Source organism: Leopardus geoffroyi, chromosome C2, assembly GCF_018350155.1.
Source record: "Leopardus geoffroyi isolate Oge1 chromosome C2, O.geoffroyi_Oge1_pat1.0, whole genome shotgun sequence".
Classification (NCBI taxonomy): Eukaryota; Metazoa; Chordata; class Mammalia; order Carnivora; family Felidae; genus Leopardus; species Leopardus geoffroyi.
Genome location: NC_059333.1, coordinates 635,764 through 657,957, shown reverse-complemented (window position 1 = coordinate 657,957; position 22,194 = coordinate 635,764). Strand labels below are relative to the sequence as shown.

Genomic DNA, 22,194 nt, shown 5'->3' with positions numbered 1-22,194 from the left:
GAACTGTCAAGCTTGCACCTGCCTGACGGGCCAAGAGGAAAAGGGGTCCAGTCATCTTAGTGCAGGGTTGTGGGGGTCAGGGGGATTCTGTGACACGAGAGCGTCACCCAGGACATGGGCACAAATCCTTGAGCTACTGGTCGTGCTTTCTGAATGTGTCTTATATTTCACAGTGAAACGGTTAAGAAAGTACGGGGAAAGGATGAGTGAATAAAACATATTCTCTAACTACCAATACGAAAGGCCTTCGGGGCTCTCGGGAAGTAGAATCAAAATCCAGCAGGTAATCTGCTCTCCTTACACAGTGAAGCAAGAATTGAGAATCTATATTCACGCTTCACTAGATGCTACGTGGGCACGAAACACAGAAGCAGTGAACCCTGAAGAGGGCCTGGGGGGCTGGCAGGGACGGGGTAACGAGGCTTCACGCAACCTCTGCGTCGCTTCGGTTTTTGAGCGCGTAACACGTTGCGTCTTTTGAAAGATGAAACTAGGAAAAGCTCAGCCTGCAGCTGGGGATGGCGTGGCCTCCTGTGGCAGAGCCCACCCTCGCCCGGTCAAGGCTCGGAGCCCCCAGGGTGGCATCCCGCTGGGGAACGCAGCCACCTGCGCCGAGCCTCACCAGCACCCCTCACCAGGGCCGCTGCACGCCTGCTGTCTTCCTCTACCTGGAGCTCCCACCCAGAGCCCCTCGCACCCCCCTCAGTCACTGCTGCCATCCCTGACCCGGCAACACCTGAATCTGGGGCTGCCTGCCAGGCGGGAGGGTCTCATGGGCCCAGCCTGCGCTCCTACAGAAGCCCTGGGGAACCTCCACGACACCCCTCCCTAGATCCTGCAGGGGGACGCAACAGAAGGTAGAGGGGCTGTGGGCTGGGAGAGGGGGGAACTGCCCTCCTGGGACCCCCGGGTCTGATGGTTTGTCCCCTCCCAGCCAGGTCAGGGGAACTCATCACCTGCCCCACGAATTCCCGGCATGCTGTTCCTTTTTCTCCTCACCCGCCCCAGCATCTGGACCTGGCCACCCCCACAGCACCGGACGCCGGCCACACCCCGTCCCTGAGATGTGATGGAGGGGCCCTACTATCTGGGGCACTTCTGTCCCATGCATGACCCCAGGGCTACCTAGCCCAGGCACCGTTCAGTGAGCCCCGGGTGCTCCCAGCGACCTGCGGCTCAGGCCCCAGTGGCATCTCACACCCATCCATGGAATCCTGGAACCAGTGTGTCACCTCATGCTGTGCCCACACTTCCTCTGACCACCTGCCCCCATGTGCACTTGTCATGAGCCCCCCATCCCCGCCCACGTAGCTGGACCTTTCCCTTCTTCCCCCAAACACACTTCCAGCCCCAAACACACTCCAGCCCCAAACACACTACACTATTGGTATGCCGTGACTTTACTAGAAGCCAGAAGAGATGGCGGGAGGTGGTTCTGCCACCCCAAACAGAGCCCTGGCCCCACCCAGCCCACCCCGGGCCCCACAGTGGTGGTGACTGGAGGCTGTCCTGTGCTGTCGGGCGAGGCTGGACCCTTCTGGGAAGGGGGAGGGGCACTGAGGGGTGCAGAGCCCACGAGGTCTCCGGCGTCCTCACTCCTGCCGGGCCTCCAAGCGGTCCAGCACCAGCGCTGCCTGGGTCTTGGCTTCCTGCAGGAGGCTGGAGATGTGCTGGCGGGTCTGCCAGACAAAGGCCAGCTGTCACCCCGCACCCGCAGCCCATCCCCGCCGGCCCACAGTCCCCGCCACCTCTCTGCGCCCTCTGGCCATGCTCCCTGGCCCGTCCTCTCCGGGGTGGTCCCGAGCCCCCCACCTGGGGAACCCCAATTCCTCTCATGTCTCCCTTGAGATGTAAGGACTGCCAGGCCCAGGCCCCCCACCCTCCTGTTTTTCCCACTTTAGCCACCACTGCAGAGGGTAAGGCTGTGTCCCCGCGCCCATCCTTCGGTCCACAGCCACGTGGGCACGTGGTGGACAGCGACTTCCCTCAGAGGCCAAGCTCGGCCCCTGAAAAGGCCTTCGTCCCGAGCTGGAAGGTCACTTTTTAAAGATTATTGCAAAATCACAGAGACAGACGAGTGGTGTCAGGGGCTATGGGCTGAGGAAAAGGGGTCTTACAATGGGGGGGGGGCCTCCCTTTGGAGTGATGAGAATGTTCTGGAACCTGATAGAGGTGGTGGTCACACATGTGCAGAATGCGCTGAGTTGCACACTTTAAAATGGTGAACAGTATATTCCTCAAATTGACCTCAACAGCGATCACAACGAAATTTTCACAGAGGCTGAAGCTAAGATCGCATCGTAGGTTGGTGACCGTTCTTTGAGATCGCGTGTGCCAGTGCTATGGTGCCGACCGTGGGGACCCCAGCCTTGGCGGCCCCACCAGGCAGGTGAGTGTGGAAGGCGGCTCAGGATGGCCCCATAGAGGGCGTGGGGGCTCCCACCGAGCAGCCCCCCAGCGCCCCCCCCCCAGCTGATGAGGCCTGGCCACCTGCCACCACAGAAACCCCAGAGAGGACAACGGCCACCACAGGAGGCCAGAGGAACATCTCCACAGGTGGACACTTCCCCCAGGCCCGCATCTTGGAACCACAGCCCTGAGGGCGACCTCCAGGTCCCACCACGGGGCCCAGCCCCCACGCCCTCCCGCTCACCTGCTCCTTAAACGCGCTGTCGGTGACATCCTTCAGGTTGATGAGCACATTGAAATATGCCCCAAACACGCCTGTCTCCAGGGCTTTGGCCGCCACCTGCAACAGGCACCAGGCACGGGGCCGGCGGTCCGTGACCCCGCAGATGGCAGGCCCGCTCTACCCACTCTGCTACGCGGGGCCACGACTGGGGGCTCTCACGCCCCATCAGTAAAGCTGGCAAACTGAGCGCCCCGGGGGTCCCCATGAGACACAGGGTTGGCCTGTCTGAGGAGGCTATGGGGCTCCACGCACAGCAGGGGGGGCTCTGGCCTGGCCCCTCCAGAAACAGATGACAACCACAGCCGGAGCGGAGAAAATGAGGCCCCCTCGGGTCTGAGCAAGGCGTGGCCTGCTGGCCTGCCAGCTTCAGGCTCTGACTATGGCCGGCGCTCCTGAGTCCCATCCCTGCTTCCCACCTGCCAGCCACCAGGGGAGAGCAGGTCAGAGCACGGCCTGGGGATGAATCCAGAACCCAGAACCGCCAAGCCACTTGTGCCCAGATGGCATATGGCTGCCCCCCAGGGGAGGAAGAGAGGCTTCTCCAAGGCCCCAGGACCACTGAAAACAGGTGTCTCTCTTGTAGAGACCCCACACACTGGCGCTCAGGACAGACTGTGGAAATCACAGAGCCCATTCTGATGCTCCCACACCCTGAGCCTTCCACGCACCGGCAGGGCACAGGGTGACCTGTGCACCTCTGCGAGGGGGCTTAGGCATTTTCCAGAATAGCAGCCGTGAGAAGGAGGGAAGGGGAGAGGATGAGGCAGGGTAGGAGATGGGGTCCCCAGGACGGTCTGTGGGCTATGGTCAGGGGTGGACTCTGCAGATACATTAGACTTTCAGCCCCTCTGCCATGCAGGCTTAAATAAAATCCTTACTTCCCACTTTTAAAACAGGACGAACCAATGTGCTCTGCGGGCTAAGACCAGCCAGGACCCCATGGGAAGTGCTCCTGCCCGGGGCCTGGCTCAGTAAGTACCCAACGACCCTCCCCGCTGCTCCCCTACAATGGGAGGCTGAGTCCCAAGCACCTGCAGATCGGACCGGCAGGCCAGGTTTCCACACTGTGCCAGCTCCTGCAGCGCGGGCCACAGCGAGGCCACCTTCTCTGCTAGCGCCAGGGGCACGGCCACCGCCTGCCTCAGCCCCTCCTGCAGGGCAGCCGCACGCCTAAAACCAAGGGGGTCCGTGGTGAGAGCCCAGGGACCGCCCGGACCCCACCCACAGCGCCCCGCCAGCACACAGAACCAGGGTGGGGCCAACAGGGAAGTCATTCCCCAATCACAACACAGCCCCAGCGGGTGGATTAAATGTCTCCGAGATCAAGGCACCTGGGTGTTCATGGCCCCGGGGCGGCACTGCCCCACGACTCACCTGTCCCTGTCCTCAGGTGTGTCCTTGGGCAGCTTCGTTGCCTCCTGCCAGAACAGAACACACAAGCGAGTGGGGTGAGCAGTGGCCGTAGCCTGGGGCCACACGGAGAGTCTGGGCAGGTCATGGGGCAGTGTCCACACCAGCACCCCCAGGGCTGGCGTTTCTGCGGGCATAGATGCACTGGGAGCACTTCTGCCAGGTTCCAGGCACTCAGGGATTGGGGACGCCCTCAGGGACCAGGTGTCCCCTCACACAGCACGGACTCCAGTCACTGCTTGTGCGTTAACACAGGCAATTGGGAGCACCTGGGGAGTTCAGTAGGTTAAGTGTCCAACTTCCGCTCAGGTCATGATCTCGTGGTTCTTGGGTTCAAGTCCCGCATTGGGCTCTGTGCTGGCAGGTCAGAGCCTGGAGCCTGCTTCGAATTCTGTGTCTCCCTCTCTCTCTGCCCCTCCCCTGCTGGTGCTCTGTCTCTGTCTCTCAAAAACAAATAAACATTAAAAAATTAAAAATAAATTAAAAAAAAAACCACAGGCAACGGTACCACTCGAGTCTAGACCTCGCAGGTGTGTCCCCCACCGGTACTGGCTCCGGCCCTCCTCCGGGACTGGCCACGCTCACCCTACGCCGGTGACGACGTCAGCTCCCCATCTGTGTGCCCCCGTCTGCCCAGGCCTCTCCCTCACACACCGGAATCCCACCCTGCCCACGGCAAGGGCCCAGGGCCTGAGGGCCTTGCCAGGTGGGGAATGTGCCTGTTGAAGATTTGGATAAATCTCCACCCAAAAGTCGATGCTTGTGTCAGCAGGCCTGATGGCAAGTGAGCCCTGGCCCCGCCCAGAACCCGCCGAGTCACTGCCCCGGCATCTCCTGAGTCTCCCGGGGCTGCCTCCCCCCAGTCTCCACAGCAGTCCTCACACACGTGGGGCACTGACCCCGGCCGTCACCGTGAGGCCGCCAGGCTGGGTGCTCTGAGTCTCCACTGGGCCAATCAGGGCTGATGTCAGTGAAGCCCGTCCTTCACGCGGTCACATCTGTGTCCAGGTGAGGACGCCACCCACTTGGAGTTAGGCTTACTGTGAACTTTGCTTAACCCCACCTGAAAACTACTTGCGCATTTGGCACAAGACAAGAATGTCCCTTTTTTTTTCCCAGAACTCCACCTGCTTCCAGGGAGCGTGGCACACTGCTCTCGCTCTCGCGTGTGTGGCTTCTGACGGTGCGCTCTCTAAATCACACACCCTTGCTGATTATCTTTCTTTTCTTCCCTGCCTTCCGATTAGATTTTCATTTTTCTACCTCCCTCCCGTGGTTTTCTATTCATTCACCTTATTTCTAATCGCTGGTGGTTAGCCCTAAATGTTTGTATCTATATTTAAACTGATGCTTCTCCCTAACCGCCTCTCAGAGCACAGGAGTCTGGGAAGAACCAGGAAGAAGCCCAGCAAGCACGGCCAGGAGGCCCTGTGAACCGTGACCAGAAAGAACAAACGGCAGACTCCAAGCTCAGGGACGAAAACCCATGCGGCCTACAAAGCTCCCGGGCAGGAAGCAGCACGAGCACCGCCAGAAGCAAACGGCCAGTGGCAAACCACAGAGTGAGTCCCAAGTGTGCAAGAAGGTCCTAGCCAGCGGGAAAGTGCCTTTCCTCTCCAGAAGGGACACAACACCGCCGTGAGAAATACAAGAAACGCTCCTTGCCACACACATTGAGCAGCACACGCCAGGGCCGCTCCAGGAGACAAACCACGGGGTGACTACAAGTCCGACGGCGGGGGTCCCGGGGAGGAGCCCTCAGACCCCTCAGGCAGAGCCCCATCCGTGCAGCCCCGCAAGGGCCACTGGGCAACGTCCTTCAAAGAAGCGCACCCACCTTGGGCAGCAAGTCCTTCTGCGAATCATTCCCACAGGCTGCCCACCGCCCCTAGTGACGGACGCCAGAGGTGTCCACAGCAACCTCCCGGGTGCCGACTAAAGGGCCTAAATCCCCCCCAGTGGGGCTGGCCAACCGCGCTGTGACCCAGACGTCTGCAGGATACAGACGGTGCCCAACTGACAAGGGTTCGGCTTAGGATTTTCGACCGTAAGCGGTGCCAAAGGATGTGCGTTCAGTAAACACGGTGCCTGGAGTTTCCACACGCCGTGTCACCCCGGGGCTGGGCGGCCACGCGGTCCCCGCACACCGACGACCGTTCTGGGCCCACACGGTCTGCCTGTCACTTCAGTACGGTATTCGGTCAACTACTCGAGACGTCCACCCTCCTTGTAAAACAGGCTGTGGGCCAGGCGGCTGTGCCCGTCCGCAGGCTAATGGAAGTGTTCTGAGCACGTGTAAGGCAGACCAGCTAAGTGTGATGTGCATAAGTTATATGCAACAAGTGCGTTTTCGCCTTACACTGTTTCCAATCTATGATGGGCTTATTGGATGTGACCCCCTGGTAAGTTGGGGAAGATCTGTGCTGGCAGCGAGGGGTGTGGTCTCTATGTGCCAGTATAGAGAGATCTGACAGAACACCAAGTTAGAAATGCAAGAGGCAAACTAAGAACACGTATGGTGCCATTTGTGTAAGAAAGGAGAGAAAAAGAAAAGCTGCATCTACGAGAATATAGATAACCATCCCAGGACACATGCCCTAGAACTTGCACCTGTTTAGGGCGTGTGGGCAAGGGGAGGCAGGGCATCGGCTCTTCTCATCTGCTATTCTCCTGCCCTTGTGAATTCTGAACCCCCTGAAGCTTTTACCTACTTTCAAAAGCAAACAAATGAAATTTAAACATAAAAACACAAATGGGAAAAGGAGATCTGTCTCTACACCTCCCTCCCAGAGGACATGAACTTGAGTTCCAGATGGTGACTTATTTAGATAAGACTCTGATTCTTCCCTGTCTGCATACGGCCTTCACTCTGGGGGTGCACGGCGTGCCCTGGAGGTCACCAGCAGTCATCAGAGTGCGGGCCCACCTGCTCCCCAGACTGCCCTTCACCCCAGCTCTGCCCGCGAGGTGGTTCTGGGGCGGCTGGCAGCTGCGAGCTCATGCCTCTCCCGGGGCCTTCCACCAGGAACTGCTCTCAGACACAGACGCATGGCCAGGCTTTGGTCCTGGACTCCTCCGTCCTCTGCCCTGGGTTCTGAGCCCCTTCTCTGTCGCCCACCACCCGGCACACCAGCTGCCTCTTGCCCGTGAGCGAGCGGGTTCTGATCTGACCCGCCAGCTCTCCCTGTGGTCCTCTCTCTACCTTGTGGCTGAAACGTCTTCTCCAGTCTCTCTCGGACCATCGGTCACCGGCTCCTCTAGGATTTTCACTGCCCACCCTCCCTGTTTGACACCTTCCTGCAGCGTCTGCGGGTCTGGGTGCCAACCCGACTGTAGGACTCAGGGGCAGCTGGGGGGCAGGTGCTGAGCCTGGACTGAACTTCCCACCCCACCCCGCCGCCGCCGTGGATGTGAGCGTGGGGTCACGCCTGCGCCAAACCCTCAGAGCCCCTGAAGCAGCCTTTCACGCTCAAGGCGGGGGCTCCAACCTCCCCCGGTGCCCAGACACCGGAGCCTGCAACAGCCCCTCCCCCTCCTGCAAGTTGTCTGTGACCCCGCAGGAGCTTTCTCTCCCCAGCGCGCCCCCCATCATGAGCTGACCCCCTCTCTGAGCACTCACCAGGTAGGCCTGGAAGGCCCGGGCATCCGCGTCCACCAGCGCGGTCAGCTCAGCAGAGGCCGCGTGGAAGGGCGGGATCAGGCGCCGCACGGTGGCATCCAGGTGTTCAAACTGGCGCCGCCCATAGGTCATCAGGCCGGCCATGGAGGCCAGCGCGGCACCCTAGGCGAGGCGTGAGCCACGCGTGAGACTCGGGACCCCAGGCCAGGCGCCCCGGGCCCTGTCCTCGTCCCTCGCCCCTTGCCTCGCACTCACCATGGCTGCACTGGCCGCTGCCACCGAGCCACCCCCCGGGGCCGCCGAGCGGGCGCCCACCTCACGGACGAAGGCACACAGAGACTTGCTCACCAGGCTCTGCTCAGGCCCACTGTTGGGGACCAGGTACCTGTGGGGAAGGGTCGGCTCAGCAAAGCTCAGAGAGGGGAGGGAAGAGCTAGGGGCAGGGACAGGGGATGTGTCCTCCGTCACGCAGGGCCGGGGATGGGGGATGGGGCTTTTGGGGACAGGGGAATGGAAGACAGGATCCAGGGTCACTACTGCCAGGCTGTGAGGGCAGGGCTGGCTCAGACCCTGATCCCTGACCCCAGGCCCCTCCCACACACCCCCTCACCAACACAGGGGAGGGGACACAGTCCCAGTTTGCAGAGTGGCCATGCCCACACAGAAGCCCTCGTGAGGACACAGTGGGACCCTGTTGGGACCTCACTGTGTCCCCTCAACCAGCCTCCGGCCTCACGGCTGGCACGGGCACCCTGGCATTTGCCGATGGATGAGTGGCCAAGTGGAAGGCTCTGGAAGGACTGAGGCAGGTGTCTGCGGGGGTGAGGGCTGTGCTCACTCGATGATCCTCTCCTTAGGGTTGAAAGGGGATAGAGAGTCCAGGCCCAGCCGGTTCACCACCTGGAAAAAGGGCTGGTGATGAGGACCCACCTCAGACCCCCACACATGAGGCAGGCTACTGAATAATGGGGTCCCACCTGAGTTCACGATGGCTTCCTTGCTCCCATCTGCCTCTGGGGCGGGGTGGGGGGGCGGCAGGCAGAGCTGGCTGCATGCCCGCTTGCCAGGAGCTTGCTTACCACGGGCTCCCGGGAGAGCCCCCAGCCCAGAGCAGGGCCCACAGACCTCCTGACACACCCGCCCACACTTCTTATCCCACAGAGAAACTGAGGCTCAGAGAGAGGAAGCCCCTCATTCTAAGCCACATGCGTCCCACAGAAAATGCCACACGTGAGCCCGTCACTGAAAGGGGCCAACAAAACTGTCCCTTTGGGAAAGATTTTAATTCTTTGGGTGTCACACACGGTGTCCTCACAACTTTCAAAGCCCAGGAGCTTCCTGACTCACCTACACATAAGACTTGTTTTGTGAGGAAAAATAGATTTTACCTGAATTCAAAATAAAATTGGAATAATCTCCATTTAAGATCAGAATTCTTTTCACCAAAAAATATTCAAAAGACTTTATGGTGTATATGCCAGTGGCACATCCCGGTGCATTCTTGAGCCAATGAGGCTGACACTCTCTACAAAACTTTCTTTTTTTTATCTTTTTTTTAATATGAAATTTATTGTCAAATTGGTTTCCATACAACACCCAGTGCTCATCCCAAAAGGTGCCCTCCTCAGTACCCATCACCCACCCTCCCCTCCCTCCCACCCCCCATCAACCCTCAGTTTGTTCTCAGTTTTTAAGGGTCTCTTATGTTTTGGCTCCCTCCCTCTCTAACCTTTTTTTTTTCCTTCCCCTCCCCCATGGACTTCTGTTAAGTTTCTCAGGATCCACATAAGAGTGAAACCATATGGTATCTGTCTTTCTCTGTATGACTTATTTCACTTAGCATCACACTGTCCAGTTCCATCCACGTTGCTACAAAAGGCCAGATTTCTTTCTTTCTCATTGCCACATAGTATTCCATTGTGTATATAAACCACAACTTTATCCATTTGTCAGTTGATGGACATTTAGGCTCTTTCCATAATTTGGCTATTGTTGAGAGTGCTGCTATAAACATTGGGGTACAAGTGCCCCTATGCATCAGCACTCCTGTGTCCTTTGGCAAAACTTTCCACAAAACTAGAAAGTGAGAAATGCTTGAGAGAAACAAGCTAGCAAGGGGCGGGGGGGAGGTCTCCCCGAGGACATGGAAATGGGTAAGAGGGACTCGAGGGGCATCTGGAGGGGTCAGTTGGCTGAGCGTCCGACTTCGGCTCACGTCATGATCTCTCAGCTTGTGAATTCAAGCCCCACATCGGGCTCTGTGCTGTCAGAGTGGAGGCTGCTTTGGAGCCTCCGTCTCCCTCTCTCTCTCTGCCCATCCCCCATTAGCAATAGCCACCCCCCCCCTTAAAATAAATAAACACTAAAAAAAGAAGGAGTGCCTCTTGGGAGCCCGCCAGACAGTCCTCAACAAGCAATAAGGCAAAGCTCTCCTGGCACACAAGACCTCAGAAAGACAAACAGAACTTGAAAAAGGAATTCACATGCCTGGCTGAGTGGGCAGAAAGTAAAGGAGCTCATTCGAGGCCAGAGATGACCAGAAGGGGAACCAGGCAGGCCTGCTGGCCCTGAAGCTGGGTGCCCCAGGGACATCTGAGAGCCTCTGGAAGCCGCTCATGAGCAAGGCAGGCATCAAGCCCTGAGGAGTGGGGGTCAGCCTGGAGGCCCCTGAAAGGGGACATCTCCAGGGATGAGCGGGGTTGGGGAGAAGTCCACTGAGGGTGTCATCGGGATACTTTTCACCCTCTGCCTTCCCTCTGGGGATGCAGGAAGATGCCTTCATGGGAATTCTAACCACGGGCCTCCCTGGTGGGGATGTGGGCGACGGTTCACAAAGAACTCTCTACATGTGGGGTCCCAAAGCTCCAAGCAAAAGACTGAATCTGGGGGGCCCTGTGTGATCATGTCCCCAAGAACTTATGTAGGCAAATCCGGACTTTAACCCAGGTGTCCAAGAATTACCACCGATAAAGTTGCAAAGAACATGCACTCGTAATCAAAAATCACAAAACACACAAAGCAAGTCACTGTGAGAAAGTCCGCTGATACGGCAATGTGCAAATCAGACCTTCAAAGACTGCAGATATTAGAGCTTTCAGATAAAGAATAAAAAATAATGTGTTAAAAGATACAGGAGAGCATCGAACACATTGATAAGGAATAAATAAATGTGGGAGAGGTGAAAGCATTTTCTTACAGAAAAAGGGTAAAATTAGAAAACCATTACTGGCTGCTAAAACCTATGGCTGGAATTTTAAGAGGAACGGGTTACTTACATATCCTTAGAGTACGTCCCACAGCGCGCTCACCACAAAAGGAAAAACGGAAACATTGCAGCGGATAACGGCACCTTGACCCCAGGACCCCAGGCCACAGGGAGATGATGGGCGCCTGACCTGGCACTCTGGGGACAGCACGTCACATCTGCACTGCTCCCACCGCCAGCAAACAGCCACGGCAGTCATGAGACGTGGTACGAAACAGCTCCCCGTACTTTCAAAGCATGTCAAGGTCAGTGAAGGGCAAGAGCGCAAGGAACGGTTCTGGATTAAAGGCAATAAATGACTGTCATCCGGATTGCTCCATGGGTGGAAGCAGAAAGCACTGTAACAGGAATGACGGGGACATCGGTGTCGTGCGACGATGGTCTGCAGACTAGATACTACGATTGTATTAACGTTCAACTCCTGATTTTCCTCATCGTACTGAGGTTGTGTCAGGGAACGTCCTTGTTCTTAAGAAATGAAACCTGAAAACATTCTAGGTAAAATAGTACAGTCTTTAACCTACTCTCAGGCGGTCCAAAAAAACACGACACGACTATGTGTGAATACAGAGAGAGAATAATAAAGCAAAGAGGGCAGAATACAGAATGCGAAATACAGGTGAAGTTGGAGTATGTAAGGGAGGTCCTTGTGTCGTTCCCACATCTTTCCTGTGAGCAGGGAATTACATCGACATAAAAATACACGAAATTTGTAACAGACCTGGCCATAAACTGTATCAGTACCTTAGAGGCTAGGTTCGAGAAAACCACAGTGAACACGAAGGGGAAGAAGTAGAAATAAAGTCAAGAAAAGACAGAAATATGCCACTGCAATGTGACTGGCATCCTGAAAGTAAAAGAACAAAATAACAGGATCAAAAGTATAACAGAGGAAAATATTCCTAAAACTAAGCAAGAATGGAATCTGTAAATCACAAGGAACATTAATCCAGAGAAGAAAATGATGTAGAATAATTGACCAAGACGTGTATGGCTTATTGAACTTTGAGGACAGAGAAAGAGTTCTGCAGGCATCACGGACAAAAACACGTCCCTGGAGATCGGGGAGATAACCAGGCAGTCTGAGACCTCCCCACGGGACATATCATTCCAGGAGATTGTAAAGATAGGTTTGCAATATTCTCAGGGAAAACAAGTGACTTGGGATTTTGGCTTTCCAACTGTCTTGCAAGAAAAAATTCACAGAAAGACATTGTCAAGCATGCCAGATCCCACAAGGAAAAGCACCATGAGTCTTGGTTTACAAAATCTGCTTGTGAGGGGTCAGGGACGGGGGGAAATCTCCTTGATTGTGAGATCCAGGCAACAAACAACAAACAGATAAGTAAGGAGAGAGATGACCTCATCTATGAATAGAGTGAAGGTTAAATATCTGTGGCTATTTAATACATGTGGACCAGTTACAGAAGGTACATGTTATAGATTTGACAATGTAAAAATAGCAACATAACAATTTAGAGCACAGATGACCAGTTGCACAAGTGCACTAATATTCTTGTCTTTCTTCACCAAACAAACATCGACAAACACTGTCTAACATTGATAAAGAGAGAAAGGATTAAGCATATTATTTAAACTTAATAATTTAACAACCTAGAACTAATAAATGAATTCAACAAGGAAGCAGGGTACAAAGTCAAGAAAGAAAAGTCAGTTGCATTTGTATACACTAACAATGAGCGATCTTCAAAAAGAACTTGCAAAAACAATTCCATTTACAATAGCATCAAAAAGAATAAAATAAGTAGGAATTAATTAACTTAACCAAGGAGGTAAAGGACTTGTACAAAAAAACTACAAAACATTGCTAAAAGATATTAAAGAAAGCATAAATAAATGGAAAGCCCCTGTTCATGGATGGGAACACTTCCTATTGTTAAGATGCCCGTACTCCCCAAAGCAATGCACAGAATCAGTGCAGTCCTTATCAGAACTCTAATGGTGCTTTTTGCAGACACAAAAAACCCATCCTGGGTTATGATGGCTGCATAACATTATGATGTACTTAATATCACCAACTGTGTACTTAAAGATGGTTAAGATGCCAATTGTACGTTACGAGTACTTTACTACAAAAGAAAAAGTTGAGGGGCGCCTGGGTGGCTCATTCAGTTAAGCGTCTGATTCTTCATTTCGGCTCAGGTCATGATCTCACAGTTCGTGAGTTCAAGTCTCGAGTCGGACCCTGTGCTGACAGCGTGGAGCCTGCTTGAGAGTCTCTCTCCCTCTCTCTCAAAATAAATAAATAAACTTAAAAAAAAGAAAAGAAAAGTTGAAAAAAGTTTGACCACCAGAAGAACTCCCACCTCCCACTAAAAACTACTATAACTCAAAAAATTCAGGAAACAGAGAAGAAAGAAAAGATGTGACTAGAAGCTAAGTAAGTTTTCTCACCTCCATAGCAGGCTGTCAGTGTAGTGATAGAAACTGACAAATCAAATTATATATTTGAAAATTTGGATAACATTTTTAAACCGATAAATCAAAAACAGAAGTATATTAAGTTATAAAGGTAATCACCAGAATACCTAAAAAATAGACTCTTCCATAAAACTGGAAGCAACCACATCCAACACCCCCACATGCCTGAAAATGGGACAAGAGTCCAGACATATTTGCTGAATCAGGAAATGCAAAGGGATAAACTCGACTACGAAAAGACAAAGACTTTCAGAGTGTGTCAGAGCACTCGTGCTCATTGTGGAGAAATTCAAGTAAAGGTATCACTTGGGACAATGGCACCAGCTTCTAAATACCCTGGCGATGTTCGTGGGTGCATCCCGGGAGTGCTGTGGGCACAGGGCTGACGCGGAAGTGAGGGCTCCCGCCTTCGCCAGAGCGAGGCGCCCCCAGGACAGACACCAGAAGGGGTGGGGGGGACGTGATGTGCATCCTCTCTGAGGAATTTTTACAAGACTGAATGTCTTCTCGGTCACAAAGAAAACTTCTGCAGTTTCCTTTCCCCAAAATGATAACAGCATGATCTCATCCAAGCCCAGACACTAAAACAGCAGAAGAGGAGGAGCGGGGCCCTGCCTCGCAGACAGGGCTCCAGGCCCGGGTGCAGGTGCTTCCAGCACCCAGGCCTGCTCTGAGAGCATCAAGCTCGCTCCCATCCCCCCACCAGCCCCTCGCTCGGGAGCGCAGCCCACCAGCCTGATGCGGTGCTCCTCCTCCAGGATGAAGAGATTCTCCTTCTTGCAGTAGAAGGCAGCGGCATCCAGAAGGGCCTTCAGAGGCACCAAGCCCACCAGCTGTGAGCCCACCACCGGAAGGCTCAGCTCCTGCAGAGGTCCAGCAGGGTCAACGCTCAGAGGAGCCAGACTCGAGGCGTCCCGGGACCTGCCCCGCTCAGCTGGAGGGACGTCACCCCAGCCGCCAGGGGACGCCCACCCCGCTCACCTGGAGGGGCTCTCGTGGCCAGCAGGGGATGCCCGCTCTGCTCACCTGGAGAGACTTCACCCCAGCCAGCAGAGGACGCCTGACCCGCTCACCTAGAGGGGCCCCCACGGCCAGCAGGGGACCCGCGTCCTGCTCACCTGGGCCTCTCTGCAGGTCTCCTCATAGACCGTATGCAGTGCTGTGACCTCAAAGTCCAGGAGGTTTGTGGACACTTGGGCCAGGTTCTTCTCATCCAAGTACCAGCCAATGCCCTGAACCTTTTGCAGGCGTCCTGGCTACAAAGAAAAGACTTTCCCAGCACAGGCCCTGCCTGTCCTCCTCTGGAACCTGCGCTGAAAGCCACTTGTACCTGCACTCCCTGCTGGTTGGAGGGCTCCCTTCCTCCGCTGATACCACGGCTTACAAACTGTGTAGTGTGGACTGTGTGTGAGGACTGTGGGGAGGACTGTGTGGGGAGGACTGTGTGGGGAGGACCGTGTGGTGTGGACTGTGTTTGAGGTCCCTACCACGTGCTGGGGACCTGCCTGGGGTCGCCCCCACCCAACCCCTCACTCCTGTGTTTAGTCCCTTCCTGCCATCCCACCCTCACCCCAGAGACTGGCTCTCTGCTCCTCACTTCTCGGGGTGGCTCAGTCCGCCTAAGGAGGACCTTTGGCCTCTGAATTCAGCAGGAGCAGAAAGAAGGATTCGGGGTTTGCTGTGCGTGTTGTGCTTCCGTACTGCGTCTGCGGGCTGGGAAGCCGGGCTCCTGGGGCCTCGGCTGTCTGGCGGGACCCAGGTCTCTGGAGGTTGGGGGCTGACAAGCAAGCAGGATGTCATCCTCCACCTCCTTCACCAAGGGTCTCCGAGTCTGTGTGTCCAACTCACACTTCCTGCTAGATCAAAGCTCAAACGAGGAGACAGTTGCTGTGGCAGACATTGTGGGTCAGGACACCTGGGACACCTGGAATTACCAGGGCACCTGCAGTACCTGGGAGTCCCTATGGATCTTGAAGGCAGGTGGGGGCACCTGGGAGTACCTGGGACACCTCGAGGCCCGTGGGGGCACCTGGGGCTCAGAAGCGTCCCTTCTCCTACTAGAAATGCTGCAATATTTTAACAGTAGCTATACCCCTGACTGATTCCGTGGAAATGTCTTTTAAGGCAAGTGTTCCCCAACTTCAAACACTGGAACCTCCGCCTGCCCCGTCCCACTTGTTGGGGACACCAAGGCTGGGCTCTCAGCAGGTCCATGCCACGGCACCACCCTGCCCTGGCTGTCCCCCAGGAGCCCCTCAGGATTCCCCGGGGACGGGGCTGGGCCTCCGTGGGGACAGCAGGCCGCTCACCTGGTCCTTCCCGCGCCCTTGCTCCCGGAGGTTGAGGGCGATGCGGTGGGCCTGCTCCTTGGTGCTGAGCAGGTTGATGTTGAACGCAATGAGGAACTTCCGTGCCCCTGTGACAGTGGCTCCCCAGCTGGGGACGAAGGAGCTGGGACCAAAGTCAGGCGCCCACTCGGCCTGCTTGAGCTGTGGGAAGACTCTGCCTAGGCTGGGGTGTCCCCCACGGGAGGGGCGCCCCGCCAGGGTCGAGGAAGGGGAAGGAGGAGGGGAATCCTCCCTGCCCACCCTGGAGAGGAGACACACACCTTCTCAGGGAGGGCCTCGTACTCCCCGGCCCGGATGGCCGGCAGGGTCCGACGACCGGCTGTCTGCGCCGCCTCCCCATAGAGGTACACTGTGAGGGAGGCTGGCTGGTCAGGATCCCAGCCGGGGGCAGCCCAGAACCCCCACTTCCAGAGGAGAAATGAGGTGGGCCGCTCCTGCCAGCCTCAGCCCGGAAGACCAACCTCCCTCGGTTCCCATCTCTTTGTGCCTCATGGGTGTGAGTGCTCACTGATGGACACTCAGTTTGGGCCAAGACCCCTCCCCTGCTGCTCCCCACTGCACAGATGTCCCCCCAAAAAACCCATCACAGAGATTGTGAGAGAAGTAGATGGGCGGGATGGATGTTCACGTTTCTTTCTAAAATGTATTTTCATCGTACCATAAATATGACCACAAAGTAAGAATCATAAGGAAAGGAAAACAAAAGTCACCACAAACTCCCAAGATCCACACCACAACTGTGACAGCATGGAGCGCACTGGCCCATATCTGCACGGGGTTGGATTTGGGGCCCTGCGCTCCCGCGTCCATCTGCCCATTGGACACGGTCTGCAGACCTGTGCTGGGCCTGCACTCTGTTTCCGACTCATCTACGCTTGTTCTAGGTTAATTTCTTGTTTTGTTTTGTTTTTCCTCTAGCGTTCTATTTCTATTCTTGTATTCAGGATAACCGTATCCGTTACCTCCTGTGTTTTACTTCAACTGAACTATACTTGGAATGTAGGTGTACCTGGAAAAGTCAGAGTACATGAAAGCGACAAGAGTTTTGAAAATTACAATTAATGTTTCAGAAGAAATCCACCCAGGTTTGCATGTTCTTCATCTTTACATTAAAAGGAGGAAAAAAGCCGGGGTTCTTGGGTGGCTCAGTCAGTTGAGCGTCTGACTTCAGCTCAGGTCATGCTCTCACTGTTTGTGAGTTTCAGCCCTGCGTCAGGCTGTGCACTGACAGTGTGCAGCCTGCTTGGGATTCTCTCTTCCTCTCTCTCTGCCCCTCCCCTGCTTGCTGTCTCTCTCTCTCTCTCAAAATAAATACGTAAGTAAACTTTAAAAAAGATGGAAAAAAGCCATCCTAGCCATGCTTCACAATTTTTTAATTTTAATGTTTATTTATTTTTGAGAGAGAGACACAGAGCACAAGGAGGTGAGGAGCACAGACAGAGAGGGAGACACAGAATCCGAACCAGGCTCCAGGCTCTGTGCTGACAGCGCAGAGCCCGATACAGGGCTGGAACCCACGAACTGTGAGATCATGACCTGAGCTGATGTTGGATGCTCAACCCACTGAGCCACCCAGGCGCCCCAGCCATGCTTCACATTTAATCAGATTCTTCTATATCAATGCATAAAAGGTTTGGAACAAGTCGTTCTTGACGAGAAATAGTTCATATTAGAAAAAATTAGAATAAGAGCTAACGTTCGATTTTCTAGGTTCAGAATGTCCGAGAAAGCATTTTCAACTACAAAAGTTTATTTAACAAAAAAGTTCAGTATGAACATGCGCGATCTGATTTTTACATTGTAGGAAAACAGGTGCCATAGAGAGGGGGTGTGTGGAAGCCGCTGGTTTCTTCCCTTGAGCACACCCACTGTTTATGCTCGTTCCAAGGCTCCTAACACGATGACATGACTTTCTGGAATTACCGCCATTCTAATGTCGTTCTGTCGCCCACTAGTTGCCGTCACCACACATTCATCTATCACGAGATTCATGAAGGGATCAACCCCCCCACAGTTTCCTTGGGAGTGTCTGCCACCGTTTAATTTCAATAATAATTTCTTGTCCATAAATTTTTCCAGCCCGGTGGGGGGAGCTTTGCTCATGGCATCTACTTGGTGAGCTCAGACATGCCACTCAAAGACTTGGGTGAGTTCCCCAAAGTGAGACGATTCTATTAGCAAGCCCGGACTGGACTTCACAAACAGCTAAGCAGTGTCCACTGCCGGGCAGCACGTGAGGGCCACTGGCTCCCTGACCCCGGGTGCACTTGGTCATGGTTTCTATTTGTGTTTATCTTGTTATGGAAGAAGCAGGACATTTCCCTGTAGGTCAGTTTGCAGATTTTTTTTGTGCGTTAAACTGCATTTTTAAGGAGCTAAGAGCAGAGAACCATGAGGGTACTGAAGTTCAGTGAGGGACCAGCAGGGGGAACCCCAGACATGAGCACTCACCCGGCACACCCAGTTCCTCCGCCAGTCGCTGGCCAAAGGCCTGGGCACAGAGCACACACTCGTCCATGGTGACGCCCCTCACCGGGATGAAGGGGCACACGTCCAGGGCTCCCATCCGAGGGTGCTCCCCTGCAGAGAGACGGGGGCTGAGGAAGGGGAGGCCAGGGGTCGGTGGCTCCTGGACCCCGCACTTTCTGCCCCCAACCTGCCCTCCATCCACACACCCAGCTGGTCACGCTGCCCCACGGGGAAGCAGCATCTTTGTGTAAACCCCTCCCTCTCCTAAAAGCCACAAAGGTCACTGCCCAGGGCTGCCAGGCTGAGCATTCAGAGTCCTGCCTGGCTGGTCTTGCCGCCCAGCCCTCCCCACCACCCCCCCGGCCCTGGGCAGCTAGCAGAGCATCCTTTCCAAAATCAGAACCCCCACTGTGGGGTCAGCAGCCCCCCAAGATGATGAGCCCCCTCACCCGCCACATTCCCCCACCCCCCCTCAGGGAGCTCCTGGCTTTGAGATAAGCTTTCTAACTTTACCAGTTGGGATCACTTGTGGATTCCCTTCAAGTGGGGCCTCACCTCCCCCCACTGTGAGTGGCCAGAGACCCTGCCCTTTTGACCAGCTCCCTGTGTCCACCAACCTTTGACCCTGCCTGCCACAGTAAATGTGTTTGCTTTTGCAGGCTGTTGACAGGCCGGTTTCCGAGTCTTTGCCTCCCTGCCCCCCAAGGCCCCTAGGCCTGAACAGAATGCCACAGTCTCACCGCCACTCATGCACAGGGAAGCCCCAAAACATGGGTGGAGGTGCCACGGACCTTTGCCCGGCACAACACATTCTGTGTCCCGGGGGTCCCCCAAGGGTAAGCTCACAGGCCATTCGGCCCCTATGCCCTGAGCCAAACCCTGTGGGTGAGGACAGACAGCCTGGTGCTCTGGCCCCTCACCTTTGTGCTGGCTCATGTCGATGAGCCGGAAGGCAGCCCGCGCAGCATTGAGGGCCCCCTCCACCACGTCCTTGGGTTGCCCTACAAAGGTGTAGACGGTGCGGTTGGTGGAGGGGCCCGCGTCCACATCTAGCAGCACACAGCCCGGGGTCTGCGCCACGGCTCGGGAGATGGCGTCAATCACCTGGGGATGAAAGTCTGACACTGTGCCTCGGTTTCCCCACTTGGAAGAGGGAACAGGAGCTTCAGAGGTGGGCATGCCTTTCCTGCCGCCCCAACCACCACCCAAACATGGGCCTAAGGAGCTGGTGCCGAGCATTTGGGAATTCCTCAAAGAGTACAAGCCCAGAGAGGCCTGCCACCGAGCTATGGTTGCCAAGAAGGGGGCAATAGGCGGCACCCTCCAAGAGAAACCGAGGCAGGAGTCAGAATCCGGATGGAGGGCTTGCTGGGGCTCCCAGAAGGTGACCTATAGGCCAAGGTCACAGAGGTCAGGGCCCTAGCTTCCCCAAGCAGCCCTTAGTGGGAGCATTTGCACTAGGGGAGGGCCATGAACGGCCCAGAACCTTCTGAGGCAGCAGGACAGCCCAGTGGTTGGGAGCAGGGGCTCAGGGCCTAAATTGTTCGATGGCCCTCAGTGGCCTGCACCAACTCTCTGTGCCTCAGTTTCCTCGTGGCTGACGTGGGGATAATGTCAGAGCCCACCTGATAAGGTTTGGAGACCTTCCAACTTCCCTGTGACGCAGACCCAGGTCCAGGACCCCTGCCTGACTGCCCATCCCACAGTCTCCTCCTCACCCGTCAGCCACTTCTCAGTCCCACTGCTCATGGGACCCATCCCTGTGGGGCTGACAAGAAGTGGTTCTGTTTCGGGAACCAAGCACACCCCTTTCTCCTTGCCCCGGGCCACTTGCTTAGCCCCCCCGGCACCTCACCTCCTGCTTGTTCCCCTCGGAGAAGTTGGGAACACACTCCACCAGCTGGGACATGGTCTGGGCCTCGATCCCGGTACTCCTCTCACAGGGCAGACCGAGGGAAGGAGGGACGGTGGCTCTGCAGTGCCTGGCGGGGCCTTTATCCACCTGGCGGGGCCCTCCCATGGGGGCCGGGCTGCTTATTAACCACAGGCTGTGGTCCCTGCGCAAACGCAGAGCGGCTGGGAAGGGAGCAGGACCCCTGTGAGCCAGACAACGGAAGGGGAGGGATCCCCATACCCAGCCAAGAGCAGGACCTCAGCAGGGGTGGGGAGTAAGTCCTCTCCAGGCAGTGGACTCAGGCCAGTCCAGGCTCCAATCCCAGCTTGTCCCGGCGCTCCTGAGGACTGTCTGTGTGAGCCTCCATGCGACCCTCCACGCGGCCCTCCAGGGGACCCTCCATTTGATCCTCTAAGCGACCTTCCACGTGACCCTCTACCTGGCCCTCCACGTGACCCTCCACGCGACCCTCCACGTGGCCCTCCAGGTGGCCTACTGAGCCCCGATTTCTTCATGTCAACTCGTGAGCCTCAGGCAGCAAGCAGATGAGAGGGATCGTGTGTGAGACGCCACCAGTGGACGAGGCTCTTGGTGGAGGGCAGCTCAGCCTGGCCAGGCAGGAGAAGGGCAGCGAGAGATCGAGTGTGTGCACGTGTGCGGATGCCCTTGGGGAGCAAGTGCTCACGACGCAGTTCTGGCTCTCCCAGCCGCTGGCTGCTGTCCCCCGAGGCCAGAGGCTCCCCACAAAGAAGTGATGTGCTCAGGCCAGCAGCCCAGGGCCCTGCACCCAGAGGGCCCAGCTGGAGTCGGTGCCGTCTCGAATGGGGAGGGCACTTCCAGTCTGCAAAGCCACCTCTCGTGGCCACTCCAGCAGCGTACAGATACCTCAAACCTGAGGTTCACCTCTGCCCTGCCTCTCAGGGCACTCTCAATCCCCCTGCAGGGACCCCCCAAAGGCAGACCATACCCCATCTGCCTTCTTCCCGGGCACAGGCACCCACACAGCCGTGGCAGTGTAGGGTAGCCACAGGGCCCAGGTGAGGAGATGCCCAGATCTCGTGGATCCCCAGCTGTGTGGGCTTCGGGACCCCACCTCTCCAGCGTCAGCCCCGGAGCAGCCAGGCGAGCCCAGAGACCCCGGAGGCTGGGGGCGGGCCAGGCCATCTCCAGCCACGACTCCCCCGTGTGGACGCAGACGATGGCTGCTCCACTCCCGGGTCCAGCACGGTCACAGGGGAGCCCCAGCAGCACCCGGCAGACAGCAAAGACCCAATAGAAACATTCCTCCGAACCCGGCTCCTAACGCCAAGGCTCACCCAGAGAGAGCCTGCATCCCAGAAGTGCCCACCACCAGTCCCTCCTCCCACAGCCCAGGTGCCAGACCTGTGTGTGCCCTGCAGAGACCCCCAAAGTCAGAGAGTCCCTCAGCTGGGGCTCGGCGTCCCGTGGCTGGAAGGGGAGGATGGCGTCAGTTGTGGACTGGATTGTGCCCACCCCCAAAATCATAGGTAGAAGCCCCGACTCCCCAGCACCTCAGAATTAGCTGGATTTGGAGACAGGGTCCTGAAAGAGGTAATAAAGCTAAAATTATGTCTGTCATAGGATGACCCTAATCCCCTCTGACCGCTGTCCTGAAGAGGAAATCAGGACACAGACGTGCAACGGGACAAGCATGTGAGGACACGGGGAGAAGGCTGCACCCACACGGCCAGGAAAGGCCTCAGGAGGGACCAGCCCTGCCACCACCTGGACCTCAGGTGTCCAGCCTCCAGCACGAGGAGGAAATAAATGTGTGTTGTCCGAACGCCCCTGGTCTGTGGTGCTCGTTACAGTTGCCCAAGCTGTGCCCTAAGGTGCTGGACACCTGGGACACCGGAGGCTGTGAGGACCGAGGGACGGTCCTCACACCGCCAGCAGAGAAGTGACCAGAGACCCTCTACTCACAGCCAAGGCCAGGAAGGTGCCAGCACCAGGCCCTGGTCCTCACGTGGGCCCAGAAGGTCACCTGTCCTCAAGACCCCAGGAGAGACAGGGAACTGATGGCTCCAGCAGGGG

At 56.2% G+C, this 22,194-nt stretch overlaps 2 protein-coding genes across 6 annotated transcripts; both read right to left on the bottom strand.

Moving 5' to 3' along the window:
- Nucleotides 1-316: 316 nt before the first annotated feature.
- On the bottom strand, nt 317-20,352 carry FTCD (formimidoyltransferase cyclodeaminase). Of its 5 annotated transcripts, none has more exons than XM_045501084.1 (14): nt 20,101-20,352; nt 19,166-19,349; nt 18,228-18,356; nt 16,037-16,125; nt 15,738-15,917; nt 14,547-14,684; nt 14,160-14,291; nt 8,560-8,621; nt 7,977-8,106; nt 7,722-7,883; nt 4,067-4,110; nt 3,724-3,862; nt 2,654-2,749; nt 317-1,659 (listed from the first exon to the last, which is right to left on the bottom strand). In XM_045501084.1, exons 1-14 carry the CDS (start codon nt 20,263-20,265, stop codon nt 1,234-1,236), a joined length of 2,076 nt encoding a protein of 691 aa, XP_045357040.1. In that variant the 5' UTR covers nt 20,266-20,352; the 3' UTR covers nt 317-1,233. The 5 variants fall into 5 exon arrangements, with proteins under 5 accessions (XP_045357040.1, XP_045357036.1, XP_045357038.1 ...); XM_045501080.1 differs by having other exon boundaries at nt 1,383-1,679; nt 20,101-20,334; XM_045501081.1 differs by lacking the exon at nt 317-1,659 and adding an exon at nt 2,084-2,287 and having other exon boundaries at nt 20,101-20,343.
- Nucleotides 17,271-18,221, bottom strand: LOC123610447 (small nuclear ribonucleoprotein G-like). The gene has a single exon (XM_045501085.1). The coding sequence runs from the start codon at nt 17,877-17,879 to the stop codon at nt 17,649-17,651; it is 231 nt and encodes a 76-aa protein (XP_045357041.1). The 5' UTR covers nt 17,880-18,221; the 3' UTR covers nt 17,271-17,648.
- Nucleotides 20,353-22,194: the final 1,842 nt, after the last annotated feature.

What these genes read in the sequence shown, in the direction of transcription:
- LOC123610447 (XM_045501085.1), bottom strand. Translation starts at nt 17,879, where the DNA reads ATGAGCAAAGCTCCCCCCACCGGGCTGGAAAAATTTATGGACAAGAAA.
- FTCD (XM_045501084.1), bottom strand. Translation starts at nt 20,265, where the DNA reads ATGGGAGGGCCCCGCCAGGTGGATAAAGGCCCCGCCAGGCACTGCAGA. An exon ending in CCGAGGGGAACAAGCAGGAG is followed by an intron (nt 19,350 to 20,100) that starts GTGAGGTGCCGG and finishes TTTCATCCCCAG; the next exon opens with GTGATTGACGCCATCTCCCG. An exon ending in AGGAGCACCGCATCAGGCTG is followed by an intron (nt 8,622 to 14,159) that starts GTGGGCTGCGCT and finishes CCCTTTTTCCAG; the next exon opens with GTGGTGAACCGGCTGGGCCT.